Source organism: Malaya genurostris, chromosome 3 (assembly GCF_030247185.1).
Source record: "Malaya genurostris strain Urasoe2022 chromosome 3, Malgen_1.1, whole genome shotgun sequence".
Classification (NCBI taxonomy): domain Eukaryota; kingdom Metazoa; phylum Arthropoda; class Insecta; order Diptera; family Culicidae; genus Malaya; species Malaya genurostris.
The window spans coordinates 52,776,594-52,799,390 of record NC_080572.1 but is presented as its reverse complement, the minus strand read 5'-3'; the positions used below and the strand labels follow the sequence as shown (position 1 = coordinate 52,799,390).

Below are 22,797 nucleotides of genomic sequence, written 5' to 3'. Positions count from 1 at the left end.
AAGTCTGTAGAATCGAATGCCAGGGCTTATACTGGCCGCACGAAACGTTCTGATGACTATTTTACCCCGTTTCTCCATTTCATGATATCTTATTGTAAATCGTCCTTAAATCTCGGTAAAACTTATTTGAAGTTTACTAAATCCAGCTTATTTTATGTAAAAAAGGTCTGTAGAACCGAATGGAAGAACCTTCACTGGCCGCACGAAATGTTCTGATGACTATTTTACCCCATTCCTTCTATTTTATGGTATTTAATTGTAAATCGGCCTTAAATCATGGTAAAACTTATTGGAAGTTTACTCTCTTATGTAAAAACGTCTGTTGAATCGAATGCCAGAACTTATACTGCCCGCACGAAACGTTTTGGTGGTTATTTTACCCCAATTCGTCCAATATGTGAAACTTTCATCTAAATCCCCTTAAGTCTTAAACGAACCGCGTTAAAAGCATACGAAAACTAACTTATATTATGTTTAAAAGTCTGGAGAATCGAATGGAAGAACCTACACTGGCCGCACAAAACGTTTTGGTGGCTATTTTACCCCATTTCCTCCATTTCATAATATCTTATTGTAAATCGTCTTTAGATCTCGGTAACACTTATTGGAAGTTTACTAAATCTAGCTTATCTTATGTAAAAAAGTCTGTAGAATCGAATGGAAGAACCTACACTGGCCGCACGAAATGTTTTGATGACTATGATATTCGTTTTAATTACTGGCCAAACAAATCGATTCCGGTTATATCAATTCCTAGTTCCGGAAGTTCCGGAAATAGTAATAGAAATCTCCAAAATGGAACATATTTATTTTCTCAAACATGTCTAAACCGATTTTCGCAAAGTTAAATTCAAGTGGAAGATATTATAGTCCAAAAAACTGCTATTGAATTGTATACGAATCCGACGTCCGGTTCCGGAATTACAGAATGAACTGTGTTCAAAATTTCAAACCATCATTTAGATGCAAAAAAGACCTATTCGTAATCCACCTAGTGGTGTGATAAAGCCTTTCTCTTTCATCAGTACAGGCACACTAAAATATGTTTACCCTTTATAATGAGATAATTTCTGACAGTAGTTTGGGTTCATTTTTGACACCAATTCATTCAGATCCAGATTCTTCAGCGTTAATGTTACATATTCGACAACATTTTTCAGACCAAGCATATCAGCAATAATAGATTTGAATGTGATCATAGGTCACTATTTGAAATAATTATACGGATAGAAGAAAAATATTTTGTTGATTACGTCACTTTTACGATTATATCTCTGAAACTTGAAATGTTATTTAGTTACTGAAATGTTAGCCATATGGTCTTTGAAATCGACCCACAGCCCAATTCAAGTCTCGAACGAACTATAAATTATTGATCCTAGTTAATCCACATGCAAGAAAATTGAGCGGCAATATTTACGTCACTTATGCCATTATATCACTGGAACCGCTAGTGACAGTCATGTGAACGCCTAGCTAGTAGCTTTCAAACAAGCCTTAGTTACCGATTTCAAATCGGTTCAGCATTCCCCGAGACAATTGAGTGGAAAGAAAAAAAGTGCGCTTTGTCGGTTACGTTACTTATCACATTATATCTCCGGAATTAGAAGCCACAGTCATTTGATTAATAGCCCAATAGTAACTTTCAAACGAGCCTAAGTTTGTTAAAATCGGTTCAGCCATGTTCGAGAAAATTTAGTGCGAAAAAAATTCGTTGAAAGGTGCACACACAGACATTTCTCGAGCTTAGTCGAGTGGTATAGATCACTATGGGTCACCGAGGCTCTGTTCGAAAATCGGTTTATTTTATTTAGTTACTGGCCAAACGAACCGGTTTCAGCTACATCAGTCCCTAGTTCTCTTATTCGGAAGTATTTGAAATAATGGTCAAAAACTCTGAAAACGTAGCTAACTTCATTCTTGTTTTTATTCTATGAAATTTTATTAGAATCCCTTTGTAATATGTATATAAATATGAGTAATATGAGAAAGATATCATCGCATCACTATATAGATTGAAACAGGCTTTCATTTATCGTTTTCTTCGTTGGACTTAACTCTCATTTTTTGTTTCATTTATTTGTTTATTTCGAGCAGAGAAAACCTCTTACAATCACAACTTTAATATATGGAACAAAAAAAGATTCAAGCCAAATAATGTATAGCATCGCTTGAATTCACGAATCATACTTTATTTCGGCTTATAATGTTTTCATTACTTAAATTCAATGTTTGAAGCATTAAACGACATGTTTTCTCAACTTCAACTTCGTAATTTCGTACCAATCATATTATATATATTATAATATATTAATAAGTTATTGATCAAAACAAATTACAAACTTATATGCTCTTTGCAATTTTCAATTCACTCTCAGTTCTCATCTTAGGCTGAACTAGTAGTAACGATATTACTTCTAAAGTTGCTATATATTTCCGGATTTGGATCTGGTGGAAGGCACATAGTATATAGTAACAGTAATAGTCTAGTATCAGGTTAATATTTCTTCTTCAATAGGTGCTGAAATTACCAGTAATGTTCATTCAAGTCTCACTGTGTTAATCATTCGGAACCCATAGCTACATTAAACGATAACCAAATTGATTGATAAAACTTCACCAGCTTCAAGTATTGTTCTTAGGTGTTATGTTTAAGCCCAATGTGTACAAATGATGACGCCGACATCGTGATAAATGTGTTTGATACCAATGTAAACTAATCTATTGACCTCAATTTGTTACCACTGTGTAATATTGCAAACTCAAACTCCAATAGTGATTTTGTTTCGTTTACACACACAAACAAGGATGATACAACGTTTCATTTCGTTTTAATTAAACCCGTTGGGGTTCAAGCGAATCGTCTGAATAAACAACAATTTGTATAGCAGTCATCTGGATAACTAATTGATTCTCTTTCTGCTATTACCCTCGTTTATTTCCTGCTTCTCGCACTATTAGTTAAAAAAAATAACTAGAATACTAATCACATTCAAAGTTCGCTGGTTTTTATTTCTAATAATTATGATTATTTCTATTCATTGCACTCCAAAATAGTACCCTCGTACCACAGATTGACCCCAAGGAACCGTCCTACTGTCTGCCGCATTGCGGCTGGGCAAATATCGGGAACGCATACTTCCCGGATCGGGCATCGAACCCTTCCGGAGGACTGTCGCTTAACATAACTGGAAAGTAGGCAAAGGTTTCATTTCCTCCCGCTGGCTTCTTCCGTTGCTGTTGTCCGGCCAGACTATCAACCAGCACTTTCAGTTTGGCCTTGATTTCCTTCAGTTCCACTTTCAACTCGTCACAAACTCTGGAGCACGAGCCGGAATCGGGACAGGGAGCGTAGGCCGCGTGCACATTACTTGAATCGACGAATTCGGGCTCCGGTGGGGCAGCGGTTGTAGTTGGGCGCGGTGTTGTACGGGCTGTTGTTGGTTTGGGGGTCGTCGGCCGAGGAGTGGTCGGTCGTGGAGTTGTGGGCCGTGTAGTTTTATCCAGTGCCGCCTTTAACGTTCTGCATGCCGGTGGGAAGAATAGGTCTTTCCATTGTACATCCTTCTCCACAGAAGCTTGATACACATTGGTACTAGAAAAATAAGACATCATTATTTGGTGTGAAAATATTTCCAAATTTCATTCGTTTGTTACATGCTCTTCTCCAATCGGGCAATGTATATTTTCGTAGCATGATCCGGTGGCACAACACGATATCCCTTCAGATCGGACACATAATGCACCAGATGTGGTTTTCCGTCGGGATCAACGAATCCGTAGCATCCATACGTGACACCGTCTAGTCCCTTGACCTTGTGCTGGAAATGATTGTCCACCTGTTTCATCACGTCTAATCCATACTCAAAAGCGCCCTGCCGAAGCTGCCCATGGTGGTAGAGATTGGAGTTCTTCTCAACGTTGATGTTGATGTCCAGTGAACGATCGTCAATCGAGAGCGCCTGGGTCAATGTGACAAAGGCCAGCTAGAATTTGGAAGCGATTGAAATTGAAACGATTAGAATTAGCATACAGATGGTGGTGCACAACGGAGCGAACGGATTTAGAACTATGACAGCCCAGTTTAGTCATCGATCGTGTCCGCACAGATGGCGCAGATCGGTCGGAGATTGGTCTGACGCCTACGCTAACATCAGCAATCACCAGCGGAGTGTGATGATGGCTAGAGAGCATCCTTATCGTTGCCGGTCGGCTTAGTTTTAATGGAGTTTTGATAGACAAACCTGTTTGATTCGTGAGAAAATAACAGGCATTCGCGAAGGTCGCGCGTGAGTTATTTTTATGTGGTTATTAAACACACATCTTCTCTTGGTCGAATTTCTCCCGTTTATCCGTACTTTACTTGTAGTTGGAAACAGTAAAGTAATCTGTTATAAAGTTTTAAAATTGAACATCTAATTTGAAAAACAAATCTAAGCTTTTATTGAATTGACTTTTATTAAACGATTAATCTGCTTTAATGGTTTGTTTTGAAGAAATTTTTAAAAAAATAGAGTTCAAATAATATTTGAAATTGTTTGTGATTGAAAGTTTAAAAAATTTTGAAAATGAATAACGTTGGTTTTAATAAATACAACCTTATGTACAAGTATGTACATAATTAACCACGGATCGTGAATCTTTCATCCATTATCTATTAATGCGAAACAGACCTTCATAAATTTATACGAAATGAAAATTAAATTATCACCCGCGTAATACACTATCGGGCCAAATTATTATGGCCTCAACATTTGATTGACTACAGTCACAAAAATATCTTCAAGGAAAACGTGAGCACACCTCCCTTAACTGGTTATACCTATTAGTGCTGGCACTATGATACCCAAAACTGCCTCATTGATCATAAGCCGCAGTACCTTCAAAGAATCAATTTTCCACCATTACAAACATTCATGCGTAGGTTTCTTTCGATATTGTCACACCTTTGGCATGCTGTTCTTCTGTGGCATCCTAATGTTCCAATCAGTAGACCGCTACCATCAAAACGATTTAGTATATTTTCATTTTACCAGTTCATGTTTTTGTCGAACCGCTCCAGTAGAGGCTCAACAAACAAAAAATTTGAAAAAAGATATATCAGCACCCACGCAAGTGTTCGTGAGAACCATAAATTAAGGAATTAGGTAGTTAACGTGTAGCTTCCTTAACTGTAAACGAAAAAAGTTAGAACGAGATAAAATAATTATAACCTATTTTAAACCACCTTGTGGTGTAGTGATGCCTGTCCCATACTACTTATATTACTGAGATGCTTAAAAATATGACATACAAGTGGAAACAGTCTAAATATTTTTAACACTCATGATGATTTCGGTCCAGAAACCAAAGTAGCACCTGTAACATATTCAAGAAAAAGAGAAAAAAGAAAATCCGAATAATGATCATATGATGGACACAGCGAAACAAGTCGGGTTATAATTGTGACAATGAAGTCAAAATAATATTACGAATTCACTTCTCACCATACTGAGTTACAATATGTCACAACGAAACTTTACCGTAATCTTATTGAGGTTTTTTGGCTGCAAACTGGTCACCGTGAAAAAATGTAACAATGAAAAAGTGACACAATAGATGGTAAAGTAAATTAGAGATATTGGGTATGGTTAAATCTGAGCTTATATGAAAATGCAATTGAAATTCTAAAGAATTTTTGCCAACATTTCAGCGAAACAAACTTTGCTTTTAGAGAAGTATACTGTCAGCAGTGTTGGTGATTGCCGAAAATTTGACAGAAGCTGCTATATTGCTATCTACCTTATGATTAAAACAGAACCGGAATTTTATTAAAAAACGTACTTAATCCACCTAGCAGTAAGATGATACCTTTTTTTATCAATCCGCATGTATTTTTTGCATGAATATTTTTCGGTGTTTCAGTTTTCATGACATTATTCTAATGTCCGTAATGTCCGTGAACTCTGGAATGTCGAAACTGCAAATCGGATCGAATTTGAATCTAAAAGTGTAACAATCGTTTAAACATTCCATGCTATGTCGAAGTTATTTCCACTTTAGAGTTTAAGGTACTTCCAGAGCCGGTATTCAGGAACCAGCATAACCCAAACCGATTCGTATGGCCATATGACGAATAAATTGCAATATTTTTGAGTCCAACTTTAAAGCTTTTCGGGATTGTCATCTTCTATATCGCTTTGAATTTTAAAAATTCAAATTTTAAAAATTTAAAAATTGGATTGCAAGTCAGAATTGGATAAAATTAGATTGATTTTAATTTGAACTTTTGTTTCTGAAATTCGATGGCTTTTTTGAGAAAACGATTGAGCTTTGACAAACGATTCTATACTGGAACCGGAATTCGAAAATCGGTGTAGCCGAAGTCAGACAATTTCACCTGAGTAGCTGTCAAGGGGAGGACGCTTAGAGCAATGTGCCAATCACACATTAACACAATGCGTTGGTGCATTTATCAATATTGGCACTTTCGTTTTCATACAGTTGCACAGTTGCGACACACAAAGGGCTCAGTTTTGACAAGTAGCTGTTTCATGGGGCACAGCATGGCACACTTAGACTCGCAGTATTTCACGTGTTTTTTTGGAGGCACAATATAGTTTGTGTTAAGCGACTCTCCCCTTGGTAGCTGTATAGTTTATATTTGTTTCAAAATGTTTGAAAATCAGTGTAGACATCTTCGAGGAATCGTAGTGAGAATTAATTTTTTGGGTGCCAATACAACCAAAAATGAAATAAGTTTATTTGGTTATCGACTATCCAAATTTGCTTAACCGATAAACCTAATTAATTTATGTGAAATAGACATTTTTATACTAATCACCCTGTATCTCTGAAACCGGAAGTTGGATCTGACTGGAAAACAAGATGTTTTATAGAATCTTAAAGCTTTTCATTTGAATCTTAGATGATTCTTAGATTTCATTAGAATCTTAGATCGATTCAGCCATCTACGATAAACATGAGTTACACAGTTTTAATTTCGTTTCACATATCATCCTGTAGTTCCGGAACCAGAGGTCGGAACCAAACATAATTCAGGAACCTTGTTTGGAAGAAAACCGAAAAAAATTGAGTGAAATTATTTGCCACACGCATTTGCTGATTTCGACGAACTGATTCGAATGGTATATGGCTGTTATGTTCTTCCAGCATTTATTGCTGTAAGTAGTTTAAATCAATATAATTATGGAATTGCTTTCAACTCGAAAATTCTGCCATTATCTGGTTTACATATGGCATATTCAAATGATTATGTTGCCAAAACCGAACCGTGCTAAAATCGGTCCGAGACAAAATATCATGCTGTACACAGTCTTTTGGATACTTAGAAACAATTGTATGTAACAGTATAAAAATCGTGTTTTATGTTGCTCCAAAGCATTTCTTTGCCAGACAGCGCTCAAAACTTCTACTGCTGGAATAGGATAAAAAGTCGCTTACACAAAAATTTCGATATCTCCGTTAAAAATGGACGGATTTTAACAATCTCTGGCTTGTTGGATAGGTATTACCGTGCGGAATCTAAGTCTGAAAATATATTCTGTTTTCAAGGTCAATTGTGACAGATACTGTCAAAAAACTGAAAATTTTGACATAAAACTTCGTATAACTCAAAAAGTAAACATCCGATCTCAAATCCATTCAATAGCGTTCTGGGTGATGGAGAGACCTTTCATTTGCGACCAGTTTGATCAAAATCGGTCCAACCATCTCTGAGATCTCGACCTCTTAGTTGATAACACACACACATACACACACGGACATTTGCTCAGTTCGTCGAGCTGAATCGATTGGTATATGATATTCGGCCCTCCGGGACTCGGAAAATTTTTCTAAAGTTTGAGCGAATTCTATACCTATTTTTTATATTTATAAAAAAGGTAAAACGCAAAATTTCAATTTTTAATAAATTTCTTTATTATCGCCTTCAAAGTACTCTCCTCCTGCGGCAATACATGCATGCCAACGCTTAATCCAATTTTCCATACAAGTTTTATAGGCCGCCGAAGGTATGGCCTTTAGTTCACGCAGCGAATTCTCTTTTATGGTCTCTATGGTCTCAAAACGCGTTCCCCGCAATGGCAATTTAAATCTGGGGAGAAGGAAAAAGTCACACGGGGCCATATCTGGAGAGTACGGTGCTTGGTTGATGATATTGGTTGAGTTTTTGGCCAAAAAATGTGACAAAACCAACGCTGTGTGAGCGTGTGAAATTCAGCTTTTTTGGCACCAGCCGAGAAGCGACGCGTTTCAAACCCAAAACATCAGTTAAAATGTGTTCGGCTGATCCATAAGAAATGCCCCACAACACAGCAATCTCTCTAATCGGTACAGAACGATTTTGCAACACGATTTGCTTCACCGATTCAATGTTTTCTTGAGTAAGAGATGTTGTTGGGCGGCCAGGGATCTCATCATGATGCAAGCTTGTACGACCACCTTTGAAGCGTTTATACCACTCGTATGCCTGTGTTTTTCCTAGACACGATTCACCAAAGGCCTTTTCTAACATTTTCAACGTTTCGGAACACTTAAATCCATTTGCAACACAAAATTTGATGCACGCACGTTGTTCTAAATTTTCATCCATTATAAAAATCGCCACACGAAAATTTTTCAGACTTCTTTGTATAGACGCCAAACAAAAACTAATCGTACTATATGCATCAAATTTGACAGAATGTGTATAAAGGTGTTGCCAACGTTGAGAGAATAAAAGTTTACCGATTGGACTAGCGCGGGAATTTTAAAATGAAAATTCCGGTTCTTTTTTGATCATAAGGTATATTGTATACAACAGTTTCAATCCGGTAGAAGATGCTACAAGAACTCGAGTGTCTCAATGCATGAACCATGAGAGAATTTTGCTACATTTCTTCGCTCCACTTCATACTCTGAGTAATTCACGCCCTTAAACAAATTTACAGTCTGATAATGATCGTTGCTGTGTGGAATTTCCCAAGAGAGAATCGCAAGTTGACAATTATCGCAGAAGATCGAATCGATGATTCAACTTGATGATTCTCATACTAGGTTGCAATATTTTAAAACCCTTGTGTGAAGCATTCACATACATTTTCATAGACAAAGGTTATATGCACATAGTTAGAATAAGCGGCAATAGTGAAATGATTCTATCGCAATTATCAACTGCTCATACAGAATCGGATCGCGAAACGAGAATAAGCGTCCGTTTGTTGCTTCAGAGAGGATCCTCACAGCAGCGTGCTAACCTTTGATTCTCAGAAATGTCATCGAGAGAAATTCGTTCTCGCATTAGTGTCGATTCTATGTTAAATGAGCCATGCCGAGTTTTTGTTGTTGCGATGATATCCGTCTCTCTTTGATGGCACTGATTCAATCGTGTGAAGAGTTGCCAGGGAGAGTTCTTTGATACGATAAAAGCCATCCTTGACTGTCAGTACAAGAAAAAGTGTATGTAAGCATTGTTACGACAGTGTATGTTTGACAAAACTTATTCACATGGCTACCGTTATTTTTGAAATAAAAATAATGTATTATTATTCATTTCGTTTGGTCAACTTAAACAGTTGCCAAACTTTAGTCATAGATGTCTAATGCAAAGCAACATGAACAAACAGCCTCTTGACACAAACTTATACTTTTCTGTTTCAATGTGACTGATGTGCACTATATCAAATCCAATATTCGTTATTCCTATTGTTTCAACGTGATCCATATATTTGTTTCATATAAGTTACTGAATAGCCGAAGTATAATAACGAACGCTGCTTGAGAAGTTGGATCAGAAATTTCAATTAGCAACCTGTGACACCAGAACCTTAAAGTTAGGATCTCATAATGTAACAGTTTAGTTGAATCAACTTCAAAACTTTATCATTTCGAGGGACTCGATTCGAAATGCGTAATGGAAATCAAAGTCGATTCAACTAAACTGTGACATTATGAGATGACTCGATGAAGATCCGAGTCAAACGCAAGAGAAGCTTGCAGAATCAATATGTAGTTTCTGTACGGTTAAAATCCATGAAAATGGTTAAATAGCAAGTCAGTTGGGTTCCTTATGAACAGAAACCGAGAGACATTGAACAGCGATTAATCACTTGCGAGCAGCTGATTCAAAGCCAACAAAGAAAGGGTTTCTTAGATCGAATTAACAGTTGACAGCTCTCAACATCAATACCAAAGCTGAATATTCATGGTTCGAAGGTAATGTTGTGCATCTGGTGGGACCTAAAGGGTGTTGTGTACTATGAGTTGCTACAACCAGGCGACACTATAACGGGCGATCGGTATAGGCTGCAATTGATGCGTTTGATGCGTGCATTACTAGAAGAACAACCGGAATACAAGCAAGGACACGATAAAGTTATTCTCCAGAATGACAACGCTCGGCCTCAAGTCGCGAAAATCGTGAATTTTTTTTTTTGGAAATGCCCCAGTGGGACATTTTGCCGCACGCGCCGCGTGTTTTCCTAAAATTTCCGACGGATGCAGCACGATCTGGTTGATCATCGATTTACTTCTTTCGCAAAAATCGAAAATTAGTTTTCAAACTTGGATCACCTTGAAAGACGAGACATTTTTTCGAGATGGAATTCGAATATTACCTGAGAGGTGGGAAAAAGTAGTAACTAGCGTTGGACGATACTTTGATTAATCTTTGAATTCTTTTTGTTTTGAAATAAATGCATCTTTGATCCCAAAAAACGAATCGAATCAAAATAAAAATTGCAAGTGAGTTGCACGTTGCATATTTTACTTCTTGGAAAGTAATTTCATTAGTTAACTGTTGAACGTTCTCAGGAATACAATTACACCCTAGGAAAATGAAGGTAAAATGTGATTTTTTACGGAATTCAAGGACTTGTTTTACCAAAAGTTCATAGTTGACAAAACTGAAATATTGTTATAGACGCTTCTTTGAAAAAGATTTTGGAATTAAACTGCACCGTTTATTTGAAAAAAAAAACATTGAAACGAAAAAGAGAGTTTGTGCCTTAACTAGTATAACATATAGAATGAAACAGTTCTCAGGTTAGGCCATCCATTAGAAAACGAAGTGGGTTCGGATGAAATTCAGGAAGCCCATATGGAACCGTGAGACCTTTCATTTGAATCTAAGTTTGTCAAAATCGGTTCAACCACACACACACACAATTTGTAGATTCATTAATTTTCAATAAAGGTAACAAATTGCAGAGCTCTCAATCACTAGTTTAATTTATGCCATGCTCCAATTACACTATAAAATTCCTTTCATCATGTCGTAAAGTCTGAACAAACTTAGCAAAAGATTTTAGTAATACCTAGCTATAAGCCGAATGAGTAACATGAACAAATGGAAAAGCGATAATAAAATTTACACAAAACAATCTTTCAAAAACAGGATAGAATATTGCAAACCTCCGGAATTCATTCCACTCCTTTTTTTCTCCCACTTGAGTATTGATCGAAATTCCCCAATTACATCCGGTTCCGGAATTGCAAGGTGGTAAGTGTTTAAAATTTCATACCGTCATTTTAACGCAGAAAAAAGATCTAAATTGGTCTTAACACTGTTCCAATTTGTAGGTTCGCGTGGGGATGCCCAAACCAGGTTTCTAGTTTTTATTTAAGTCTCAAATGGGACATTTTGAAGAATTCAACTGTAATATATTTTTGAGAATAAGGGTAATTTAAGGAAGGTATCGTTATACCCTTAGGTAGAATCGAGTAATTTTTGTTTTCAGTTTTAAGATATCTAAAAGGAACTAAAAAGGAACTTAATCGTTCTCATTCTGATTTTTTTTATCAATTTTTCTTCCATCTGATGTAGATTGATCTTAATAAAGTTTTGGTTTAGTGGGAAATCCAATTTGAGATTCATCAAATGCGCGTAAAAACCCATCATTTTTTCAACATTTTACATATACTTGTTTACATAACTACATTTCACAATCATTAGCCGGACGAATAAAGGTACAAACTGTTAAAGTATTCTGTAGTAATCAACCAACGCTTCAAATTGAGGGAATACTCTTATCTTCCATACCAAGCTCATAACAATTCAAATTTCTTTTTTTGTCACTATCCCTTGACATCTAAACGTGATTTAATCATGAGATCTAAACTGATGAAATATCTACAAAATTAAAGTCTACTGTCACGGCAGTTTACGGTCTTCAAAACGTGCCGAACTGGTAGGAGCCGTGCCGTATCCATTTCTCCAGCAAAGTAGATGCAAAAGTCCGCAAACAGACCTGGTCCATTAGCAAGTTTATCGTCAACCATTTCCTGTCGTGTGTCTTCTTCTGCACAACTGCGGCCAGCAATGACCTTCGCGTGATCATTTGCGGACTGACTGTCGATCCCCAGCATTAGTGAAAACGGTGAATGGTTGTCTGTCTCACTGCACTCTTTCTCTCTCTCTCTCTCTCTCTCTATCAGGTTCATCCTCTTCGAACGCATCAAATTACAAATTAATTTGCTAAATCAATATGCCAAGCGCTGGTAGAGAGACAAGTTGATCTAGTTTTATCGGTTCCTTGGGCGGAGCTGTTTTATCAGCAGATCGATCCGAGAATGTTTGCTTCTTGAGCCATTTTGCCGCTGGTTGATAATCACTTTGATATTTAGATGGTGAAGCAAATAGCGCCAGCAAGGGCGCCGAGTGATAATTGCGTTTGATTTTCCCCACAGCTAGACCAAAGCTTCGTTGGCAAGATTAGTTTGCTAATTGTTAACCAAACCTCCGCTTCAACCGGCTTCGATTTTGACTTGTTCTCCGGGGTATCTAAGCCCATATAACTAAACGCAATGCAAGGCTGAGTGGACGAATGGAAACAACCAGGCGGAGGACATCATCGTGCAGCCAGTATGGTACAGCAATGCAAACAATGTACATATTATGGTATTGTAATTTCCACTGTCGGCTAGAAAAGATTGCGATGCGATAAGATAGCGACAAAATGCCGCAAAGATAGCGAAAGATACAATGACAAATTTTTATTAACGAAATAATTATTAAGTAAATTTCAATCATAATGAATTCATTTTGATAATGCCTATGAGATCTGCCGTCGGCTACAACTTGCACGGATTTTCCAACCATGTGCTATTTATCTGACATGTTATTTTGTGCTTAGTATTTTTTTCTTTTCATTCATATTTTGTATTAATCGACGCCTTGGTATTCAAAACCTCGTGCTTTATTCGAAACATTGTTAATTTTAACTATAAAAAAAAACTATTACACAAAATCGTAAATAGTCCACTCTAAAAAGTTGGTCGTCATTGACAGATATACATTGGTTGATGCTTTCAATGAACAATGAAATAACATTTGTCGCTAAGGAATATTACCAGTTGAAACTGCAATGACCTAAATCCACCAGCCGATTCATTTTTCTTGTGGCTCTAATGCTAATTAATTTCAATACAGCACACAGCGAAGGGGTTAAAACAACTGTCCAATACTCTGGCAGAGATGCCTGGTGAAATTTTGGGCGTTTACGTACTAGAAATGCCCCTATGCGAGTTAAAATTTGAAAGTATGACGAGAAAAAACAAACAAAAACCCTACAGTAATAGGAAAAGGCATTAAATTAGACGATTGTTTCTAAAAACTGCTACCAAACAAAATTGCAAAATCAGATCGGTATGTGAAAACCTGGCATCAGTGGTTCTGACGCTCGTTATTTCGCTATTCTGCGACGATTCCGTCGCATTCTATGTCCAGCTGAAAACCACTATATAGCAAGAAACAATGTCAACGTTTAATGCACTCTTGTAAATGATAAGTTACGGCAGGATTGAGTATTCATCAGTCCATACATAACATACGACGTAATAGTTACTTTATTTTTCAAGAATTCTATTTTATGTAAGCGGATTAAATATTTTCATCAACGTAGTTTCATTTTAAAATTTTCCAAAGCAATTTCAAACCGTCACACAGTGGGAAAAAATCTATGAAAAGCCGCAAAGAATTATGTAACTTATGAACTAATTGAGATAGGTGAACAAACTAAAGCGTTTCTTATGTAAAAATGTCCAAGGAATTCAATGGAATGATTTACAATGGCCGCACGAATCGCCAATCCTGCTCGTTTTATCCCAAATGTACAGCAGTTTTAGGGTTTCCTATAACATTCGCTCTGTAACTTGAAAAGAAGTCGAGTGCGGTATTCTGGAATAGCCTACCTTCATTTGAAAAAGTCTGGAGAATCGATTAGAAGAACCCACACTGGCCGCACGAAACGTTTTGGTGGCTATTTTACCCCAATTCCTCCATTTCATGAGATCCTTACTGTAAATCGTCCTAAAATCTTAGTAAAACTTTTGGCAAGTTTGATAAATCTAGCTTATCTAATTTTTAAAAAAGTCTGGAGAATCGAATGGAAGAACCTACACTGGTCGCACGAAACGTTTTGATGACTATTTTACCCCCATTTCCTCCATTTTATGGTATTTTAGACATTTTTACATAAAATCAAGCTATTTCAGTAGACCGCACTCGATTTCTTTTCAAGTTACAGAACAAAAACTGCTGGGCACAAAATATGGAGCAAAAGGTTTTACAATGAATTAATTAGTACACAATCACTCACAAAATTGATCGCACATAAGTATTATGTCACATTTCATTTCAGTTTCAAACTAACCGATTTTTTTTTAATAATTTCAAAGTTACTTTGCTACGAAAATTGTTTTCAAGCATAACTGAATGAAAAATTTGATGACAAGTATTTTGTTGTTAGAAATAATCAATTAATCGAGAAATATACGCGCTCTTTGAACGTAACTCTTGGTTTGAGTTGCGATTACTCAAATTCATAAACTTAAAGCAATATGTCGAAATTTGAGTATGGATTGGTTCATACATTAGAGTAAGCGTAGAGTTTTCAAATATTTAAGTGAAAAAAATACTTCTTTTAACTCGTTTAAGTACGTTTTCATTCTTGGAATATTTTGATCGAATTTAGGAATGCATGAATACATCGTTTTTCATTGCCGTTTTTTTAAACCGTGAATCAATCATAGATGTTTTTATATAAGGATATAAAAATAGTTCAATTTCGACTCCATACCAACAGCACCTAATTTTAAGTACTTTCCACCTGTGCACTAAGTAGTTTACATAAAACAGTTGCAAAATTATACTGAGAACTAAATTATATCTAATTACTAATAAGTTATTTTTACTCAGCAAGTGAGTTAAATTCACTCATTTCCTTGTTAAATGCGGTTTACCTAATTTTAGGTAATTGAACGAAACTCACGCCGTTGGGTGGTTTTGCTATTTGTGTTTTGACAACAATGCCTATATCGATTGAAAGAAAAGGTTCCTGCTACAACTCAAAAATAACTAATAAAACGAACTGTTTTTCACTTGGAGCTGTTAGCGGAATATATAATAGTGTCACTATTTATGTACCATTTAATTCCACTATTTCACTGTCACGTTATTACACTTTCACAAAGTCACTATACTTTAATGAAGCATAACAAACGTTACAATACAGATACGCGTATTTCGGAATGTTATTTACATCATTCTTCAGTGTATCGGTTTTATAAGTTATAAAACCGATATACTGAAGAAGGATGTAAATAACATTCCGAAATACGCGTATCTGTATTGTAACGTTTGTTATGCTTCATTAAAGTATAGTGTAGTTTTTATTTTCTGTGTACACTAATAGTGAACGATTTGCAATGAGCTCGTTTTTGTGTAAACTGTCAGTGCTAGAGTAAACAACAACAATTCGTTTTAGCTTCCGTTTTGCGAGTTATTAAACTGTAATACTGAGAAAACCGTTATTTTCTGCAATGGAAGACAAAAGAAAGTAAATTGACATTTCTGCAAGAAAAACGATCACACTCCATTGTACAACATGTCAACCGTAAATACGAGCAAACTACGCGGTAGAAAGGGGAAGAAAAGGAATCCTATCGGAAGTTAATCGGTTTCGGATCGGCTTACGGCATGTGAAGTACGTAAAAACCCTAAAATAAGGATACCGAAATTGACGGAGTCTGTGTCACGAGATATTACCCAACCTATTTCACCAGAAATTGTTCGCGAGTTCTAACCTGCATTATCGTAAAAAGCTATTTATCTCAGCAGTATAGTGGTTTTCAGCTGGACATAGAATGCGACGGAATCGTCGTAGAATAGCGAAATAACGAGCGCTAGAACCACAGATGCCAGGTTTTCAGATTGGTATGTAAATTTGCAATTTCGTTTGGTAGCAGTTTTTATAAACAATCGTCCAATTTAATGACTCTCTCTATTACCGTAGGGTTTTTGTTTGGTTTTTCTCGTCATACTTTCAAATTTTTAGCTCGCATAGGGGCATTTCTAGTACGCAAACCCCCAAAAATTTCACCTGGCATCGTTGCCAGAGTTTTGGACAGTTGTTTTAACCCCTTCGTTGTCTGTTGTATTCAAATTATTTAGCATTAGAGCCACAAGAAAAATTAATCGGCTGGTGGATTGAGGTCATTGCAGTTAAAAAATCTAGGTAATAGCACACGGTTGAAATATCCGTGCAAATTGTAGCCGATGGCAGATCTCATACGCATTATCAAAATGAATTCATTATGATTGAAGTTTACCTAATAATTATTTCGCTAATAGAAATTTGTCATTGTAACGGTCACTTTAAAAAATATTTTTTTCTGACATGTGGTTTCGAAGGGGTTGAATCGATGCGAATGACAGTTTCTCTATCTTTCGAAACCATGATATATACACTCAAAAAATATTTTTTTTCGGGTCTGATGGCAGACAAATTGTTTGGAGAGAACCGAATACAGTGCTCAAATTTAAAAATTTGGGCCCAATAGTGAAGCATGGTGGTGGTTATGTTATGTTGTAGGATTGTAAGAAGTTTATCTACCGAAATATAGATAAAATTTTGTATATGGATATCCTAAAGCGAAAATGGACTGTCGCCTGGATATTGTCTCTATCAGGACAATGATCCAAATCAAAAAAGTTATTATATAACGTTCCCATGCAATAAAAACTGAGTCGAATGGTATATGACACTCGGTCATCCGGCCCTCGGTTCAAAAGTCGATTTTCACAGTGATTGCATAACCTTTCTATATGGGAAAGGCAAAAACACTACCACAGTCACCAAATTGAAGAATACAAACACATCAAACAAAACATGCTAAAACAGAAAATAAATATATTATGGGAAAACCTACCAGCATCTAGTACAAAGAAACTAGTGGACTCAATGCCTCGTGGCTTGGAAACCGAATTCGATGCTAAAGGAGGCCACACTAAATTTGCTATTACAATCCGCATTCAATTCCGCATTGACTTGTGTACATTGAGAATTATGAATACTGATAGATTTACTGGAGAATTTGAAGTGCCCGTAAGAAACTATTTCACTGCTAAAATTGCTGCTTATTTAGGGTTGCCATCTGCTCGGGCCTCGTTATGACGTAAAGTAATCCTTAATTTAGCTTGACTTTCAATCAATTTTCAACAAAAGACAAATTGGGAATCGCTGGACGATGAGAAAAAATTTCGAAATAAGAAAAAAGCTCTCTTCAGAAACAGGACTCGAACTTGCAAATGTTCTCCAATCACCGGAACTGTTCAACCATTTTATCTATCCTGGGCTGTGATGAAACGCATCTCAGAAAATAATTCGATTAAACAGAGCGTAGTACATGGTTGAGATAGATCTATTTAACGGGAGGAGGTTTGTTTTGATGTGGAACACATCTTTGTTTTCTTTATAGGTGTGCAAATTTGGAAAAATACTCGTAGAAATGTATCAGGTTTTGAAAACTTACAGCTCAGTCAATTTTGTATCAATTAATAATATTATTTCAACATTTGATTGGAAATATTTCCAAGTTTCAATTTGAATGTATCAAGCCACGTATTGCCAATTATATATGATTGAAATTCTGTTTACTAGCGAGCAGTGACCTATTTTGTCAGCTAAAATCTAAAAGAAATACGTATTTCGGATGTTGAATACTTCCTTCTTCAGTGATGCTATTTAGAAGTCTGTATCTTCTATATAGTACCACTAAAGAAGGATGTAATTAACATCCGAAATACGTATCTGTACTATTATTACGTCTGTTATGCTTCGTATTTTTACGAATATAATATTAATGGTATTTCGAATTAGTACTTTCATTTTGCATTCCATTAGCAGTTCTAGTTCCAATTAGTGAAGATATTATTGTTTTCCAAGACTTGTTGAAATAAAACTTATTATATTCAAGTTACTAAGTTATCAAGTTACTATACGTAGGAAATTATGCAAATCTTCCATTCTGTTGAGAAATCAAATTCCGAAATTCTGGGGCCAAATGTCTGCTTAAACTATCAGATTACCCATCGGATGAAAAATGACCCCACTTAGACAAAACCCTCCGTATTTCCGACGCATCGTAGATCTGCCGGTAATTAGATCCCTAATTAAATGCATACACCCCTTACAAAGTGCGAATAATACAGTGTAATAAATTCTCAAGTAGATTCCAGTTGGAATTTCATTCAATTGAAAAATTCTGGGCCATTTAAAAGATGGAACTTCGCAAACGTCCTAAAACTATTGAAACACAACTGTAATTGAGGAATGTTTGGATATAAACAACAAAACTCATTAGTAGTTTACCATTCCTTCAAAATATCAATAAAATCCGATAATCGGTTTAATTTTACTGCGTACATATGTGTGTGCCTTTTCTATCGAATAAAAAGTCTATAAGTGCAGAATAAATCGATATTCACAAAGTGAGATTCAAAGAAATGGTGCACTAACTGCGTTTTCGGGATGTTCATTTGAATAATGTACGTGGTGTACATTTCTCAGTTTCTATTCAATCGACAGTAAAGTTGCATCTCCAGATTGCTATTGAATATTGTCTACATTAGAACTTCGGCTCCGAAGTTACAAATTGGTTAATGTAACAGGCTGTCAGAAGCCAATTACCGTCACGATGTAAATATGTATTAAATTTGAAAAAGTGTATGCCAAGCTTAAGCCAAAAAAGTTAATTGTGTTTGTACATATGCAAGAACAGTTATTTTAATTTGAATGTACAATTACCTACAACTTGTTGAAAATGTGCAGTTCAATAAAAATCTGAGTTCTTTGAATTTATTTCTAAATATCTCGAGGGCACTTCCAGAAGAGAGTTTATTATGAGCAAATTTATTGATTTTGATCTATAGAATCATATTCTAGTGTTTGAATATTTGTTCAAAAATTTAAACATTTGCAAATTTTGCTATAAATTTTTGTAGCTGTAAGCGTTGGTAGTGTCGAACTGATTTAAAACGGATCTGTTAGTCTTAATTTTCAAGAATCAGACTAGAACAGAGCCGTTAATAAATGCTAGACGAAACTATCTGCGGGAAACGATTGTTGCCTCATTGCCAGAGTCTTGCAGAAATTTTATCATTCTGACAGATACAGCCTTGAAAACTTGAAATATTTAATTTACCTATTTTACTCCTAACAAAACATCGCAGAAAAAGAAGACGAGGGAAACATATAGACAATTCTGTTCGCTTTTTCTCAATCACTACGGACATATTTCCGAATCAACCAAATTGAGACAAAATTAATTACGTTCAGAATTGTTTGTAACAGTGAAGTCCGCATGGTATCAGAATTCATAATGCTTTCTACATAGACTTCCGAATAAGAATATTTGGAATTCATTCCGAGCTGCACATGTGGGAAAGTGCATTTAAAATTTATCCGGATGATCTTCATATTTTGCCACAAGTCAATAGTGCTCACCAATACTTTAACAAACTGTCACTAATGGACGCCATGATTAATTGGTAGTCTTAAGCCAAATTTGATATACTTCAATACAGCTACCGGTTTTTATATATTGAAATGGGGAAATTTTACCTTAAACTAAATAACTATGTGAAATTTGATTCTAAGCAGCTTTTCAAAGTCTATTCCAAAAATCCGAGAATTCCTTCCCAGTGAAAACATATTCCTAAACCCAAGATTGTTGAGCTATGCAAAAAAGATCCTAGGACAGCCGTGTGTAGATTCGATTTAATAGTCGGCATAAAAAACTTAAAATTTTCATGTTTCTGATCGAAATGTTGGCAAAGAGTCTTGCTTGTATTTAAGTGCTCTTTTATTTGAATAAGATGTTCAGTAGGCTCTTAAGAACGCTATTTGTGTAAATGTTCATTTCTACTCCTATTCTTACAATCACTTATTGACCGATTTAAACTTTTAAACTAATGTATGTTATAATTACAAATTACTTACCATAAGAATAAATCGCTTCATCTTGTACAATATTTCAAAATTATATTCACACAACACGTTCTGGTACAACACCTTATTTTGATCGTATTTATCTTCAAAGTCTTTATTTATCTACGTCTAGATCACTTCTTTTTGACACCTTCCGAAAAATTCTTCTATTCGAAATGTTTGCAACACCTAAGTAAAAGTTAAACAAACCGATCGATGTTTTAGTTTCTTGTTGAAACCCCGCGCCGGTTGCCTGACAGTTATCGACTATACGACGGCTCACGCATCACGCTCTTATTTAAATATCAGTCCAAAAAAGTCCACTTGATCGCGAGAAGAAAATCAGCATCGATGAATTTTGTTTTTGTTTGCACCCGGCTACGACAGCGGCACGCCGACGCTGGTGACGCACCAAGCCCCGACCGGCTGCGCATTCTTTCGAACCGGCCCCACTACCGCCAGTTCCACACGAATGATCATTATCAGGATGGAGAAGCCTTCGCAATTTTCTTGGCGGATGCTGCTGCGGATGAACAACCAGAACATCGACGTCATCAAGTCCAATCAGTGTGCGCACCTCGAAACGCACACGAAACTGGATCCTCTTCTACGGTTGCCAGTTTTTGGCGATTTTCAAACCGCCCTCGTTACCTCCCGTCAAAATAGTTTGCGAAAAAATGTAAACAAATGAGTGGAGGAAAGCGAAGCGCGAAAATTTATGAGTAAGTTGGGGAATTTTAAATCCTAACGAATAAACATTTTCGGCGCCAGCCTTATGTGGCTAGTGGGCGCTCGTGCTTGGAATCCGGAATGGTCCGGTTATCACAACGAACGGACCGGAACTTTCTGTTGTTGCATCGCAGAAGTCCAGAACTTTGGAAAACATGTACCTAATTGGAATAATATGAGATAAGTCATAAGGTAAACTTTAGCTGATTCTACCAGCATTTTTTTTCGATTCTATAAGCAAATTTGATTAATTTATACTTAACTAGCTGAGTTACCCGGCGTTACTCGGAGATGTTTCGTAAAGACAAGACTGCAAAAAGATTCTGGAAATAGTTATGTCAATTAAAATACTTTTTATTAAGGAAACTTTAAACATCTCTCTTTTTTCAAAAAATCTTCTTAGTCACCTTTGAGATGCAAAAAGTATATGTGCTTGTAAAGAATTAACGTTCCTCATCACATCCAATCAATAATGTCTCGGACTACCGTGGTTATGAACACTTGCTAATCCCTTCTCGCTTCGAATATTTTTATGATTGCATTATTTCTACGTAATCGCTCAAGATTTTCATTGGATGTTAGGCCGATCCGCCGGTTTAAGTGACGGTGTACAATATTGAACACACTTTACCCAATAACTCCGGAACCGGAAGTCAGATCCGGATGAAATTCAGGAATTCCATATGGGACCACGAGATCTTTCATTTGAATCTAAGTTTGTGAAAATCGGTCAAACCATCGCTGAGAAAAGTGAGTGAGATCCATTTTGGTATATATGACCACTATTTCCGGTACTTCCGGAACCGGATACCGGGAACCAGGATAGCCGGAATCGGTTTGTTTAGTTGCCTACTGATAATGACTATCGATTTATGTAGTTTTGAGACCAGTTTAGAAATTTTCTTACGTTATTTGTTTCGTCGGTTTAAGTGACGCTGTACAATATTGAACACACTTTACCCTATAACTCCGGAACCGGAAGTCGGATCCGGATGAAATTCAGGAATTCCGTATGGGACCACGAGACCTTTCATTTGAATCTAAGTTTGTCAAAATCGGTTCAGCCATCTCCGAGAAAACCTAGTGAGATTATTTGACACATACACACACACATACATACACACACACAGACATTGCTCAGCTCGATGAACTGGGTCGAATGGTAATTTTCACTGGTCGGTTTTTCAAGTGATTGCATAACCTTTCTATATGAGAAAGGCAAAAAGTATGTGCTTTAAAAACATTCTTTCAAAAACAGTTATTTCTATTGCTTCAACGAAAATTAACTCTTAGAAAAAGTTGTAGGCAATCAAATGAACTTCCACAAAAATAAAATAGCTTCTGATTTTTGGAAAAATCAAAAAAATTATTTTTTCAAAATTCTTAGTTATTCCATAGTAAGATTTTTTTTTATTTCATACCAAGAAAAACATCGAGTTACAAGGCAACTAATGAATCTCAAAGACAGCTAGAGAAATGATCTATGAAGTTTCTATAAGTTTCCCGAAGAAATATTTGTTGAGTACGCTTAAGGAAAACCACACAAAATTTATGAAAAATGTGTGTTTTTATAAACCAGTCATTTTTTTCGATTTTGTTTTCAAAATATCTCGAAAAAAACTGCTCGCATCGTCTTGATGTTAAAGAATAATTCATTCAACATTTCATGAGAATTACAAAAACAATGAATTTGGCAATGAAGAACCCTGACTAAATTTTAAAAACCTGATTTAATCCACCTAGTGGTGTAATGATGCCTTTCTCATTTCTTTGATTCTTGATAGAATAACCGAAATCAGTTTGTTTGACCGTCTACTGATGA

At 36.1% G+C, this 22,797-nt stretch overlaps 1 protein-coding gene across 1 annotated transcript; it reads right to left on the bottom strand.

Moving 5' to 3' along the window:
- Positions 1–1,912: 1,912 nt before the first annotated feature.
- On the bottom strand, positions 1,913–20,503 carry LOC131438620 (uncharacterized). Its single transcript, XM_058608750.1, has 3 exons — positions 20,259–20,503; positions 3,658–3,986; positions 1,913–3,595 (listed from the first exon to the last, which is right to left on the bottom strand). The coding sequence occupies exons 1-3, from the start codon at positions 20,277–20,279 to the stop codon at positions 3,094–3,096; spliced, it is 852 nt and encodes a 283-aa protein (XP_058464733.1). The 5' UTR covers positions 20,280–20,503; the 3' UTR covers positions 1,913–3,093.
- Between the last annotated feature and the right edge of the window lie 2,294 nt (positions 20,504–22,797).

Bases quoted from the DNA above. Each gene is read 5' to 3' on its own strand.
- LOC131438620 (XM_058608750.1), bottom strand. From the start codon at position 20,279: ATGAAGCGATTTATTCTTATG. The intron at 3,987-20,258 runs GTAAGTAATTTG...TCCAAATTCTAG, and splicing joins TGAAGCGATTTATTCTTATG to CTGGCCTTTGTCACATTGAC. The intron at 3,596-3,657 runs GTAACAAACGAA...TTATTTTTCTAG, and splicing joins GCCCGATTGGAGAAGAGCAT to TACCAATGTGTATCAAGCTT.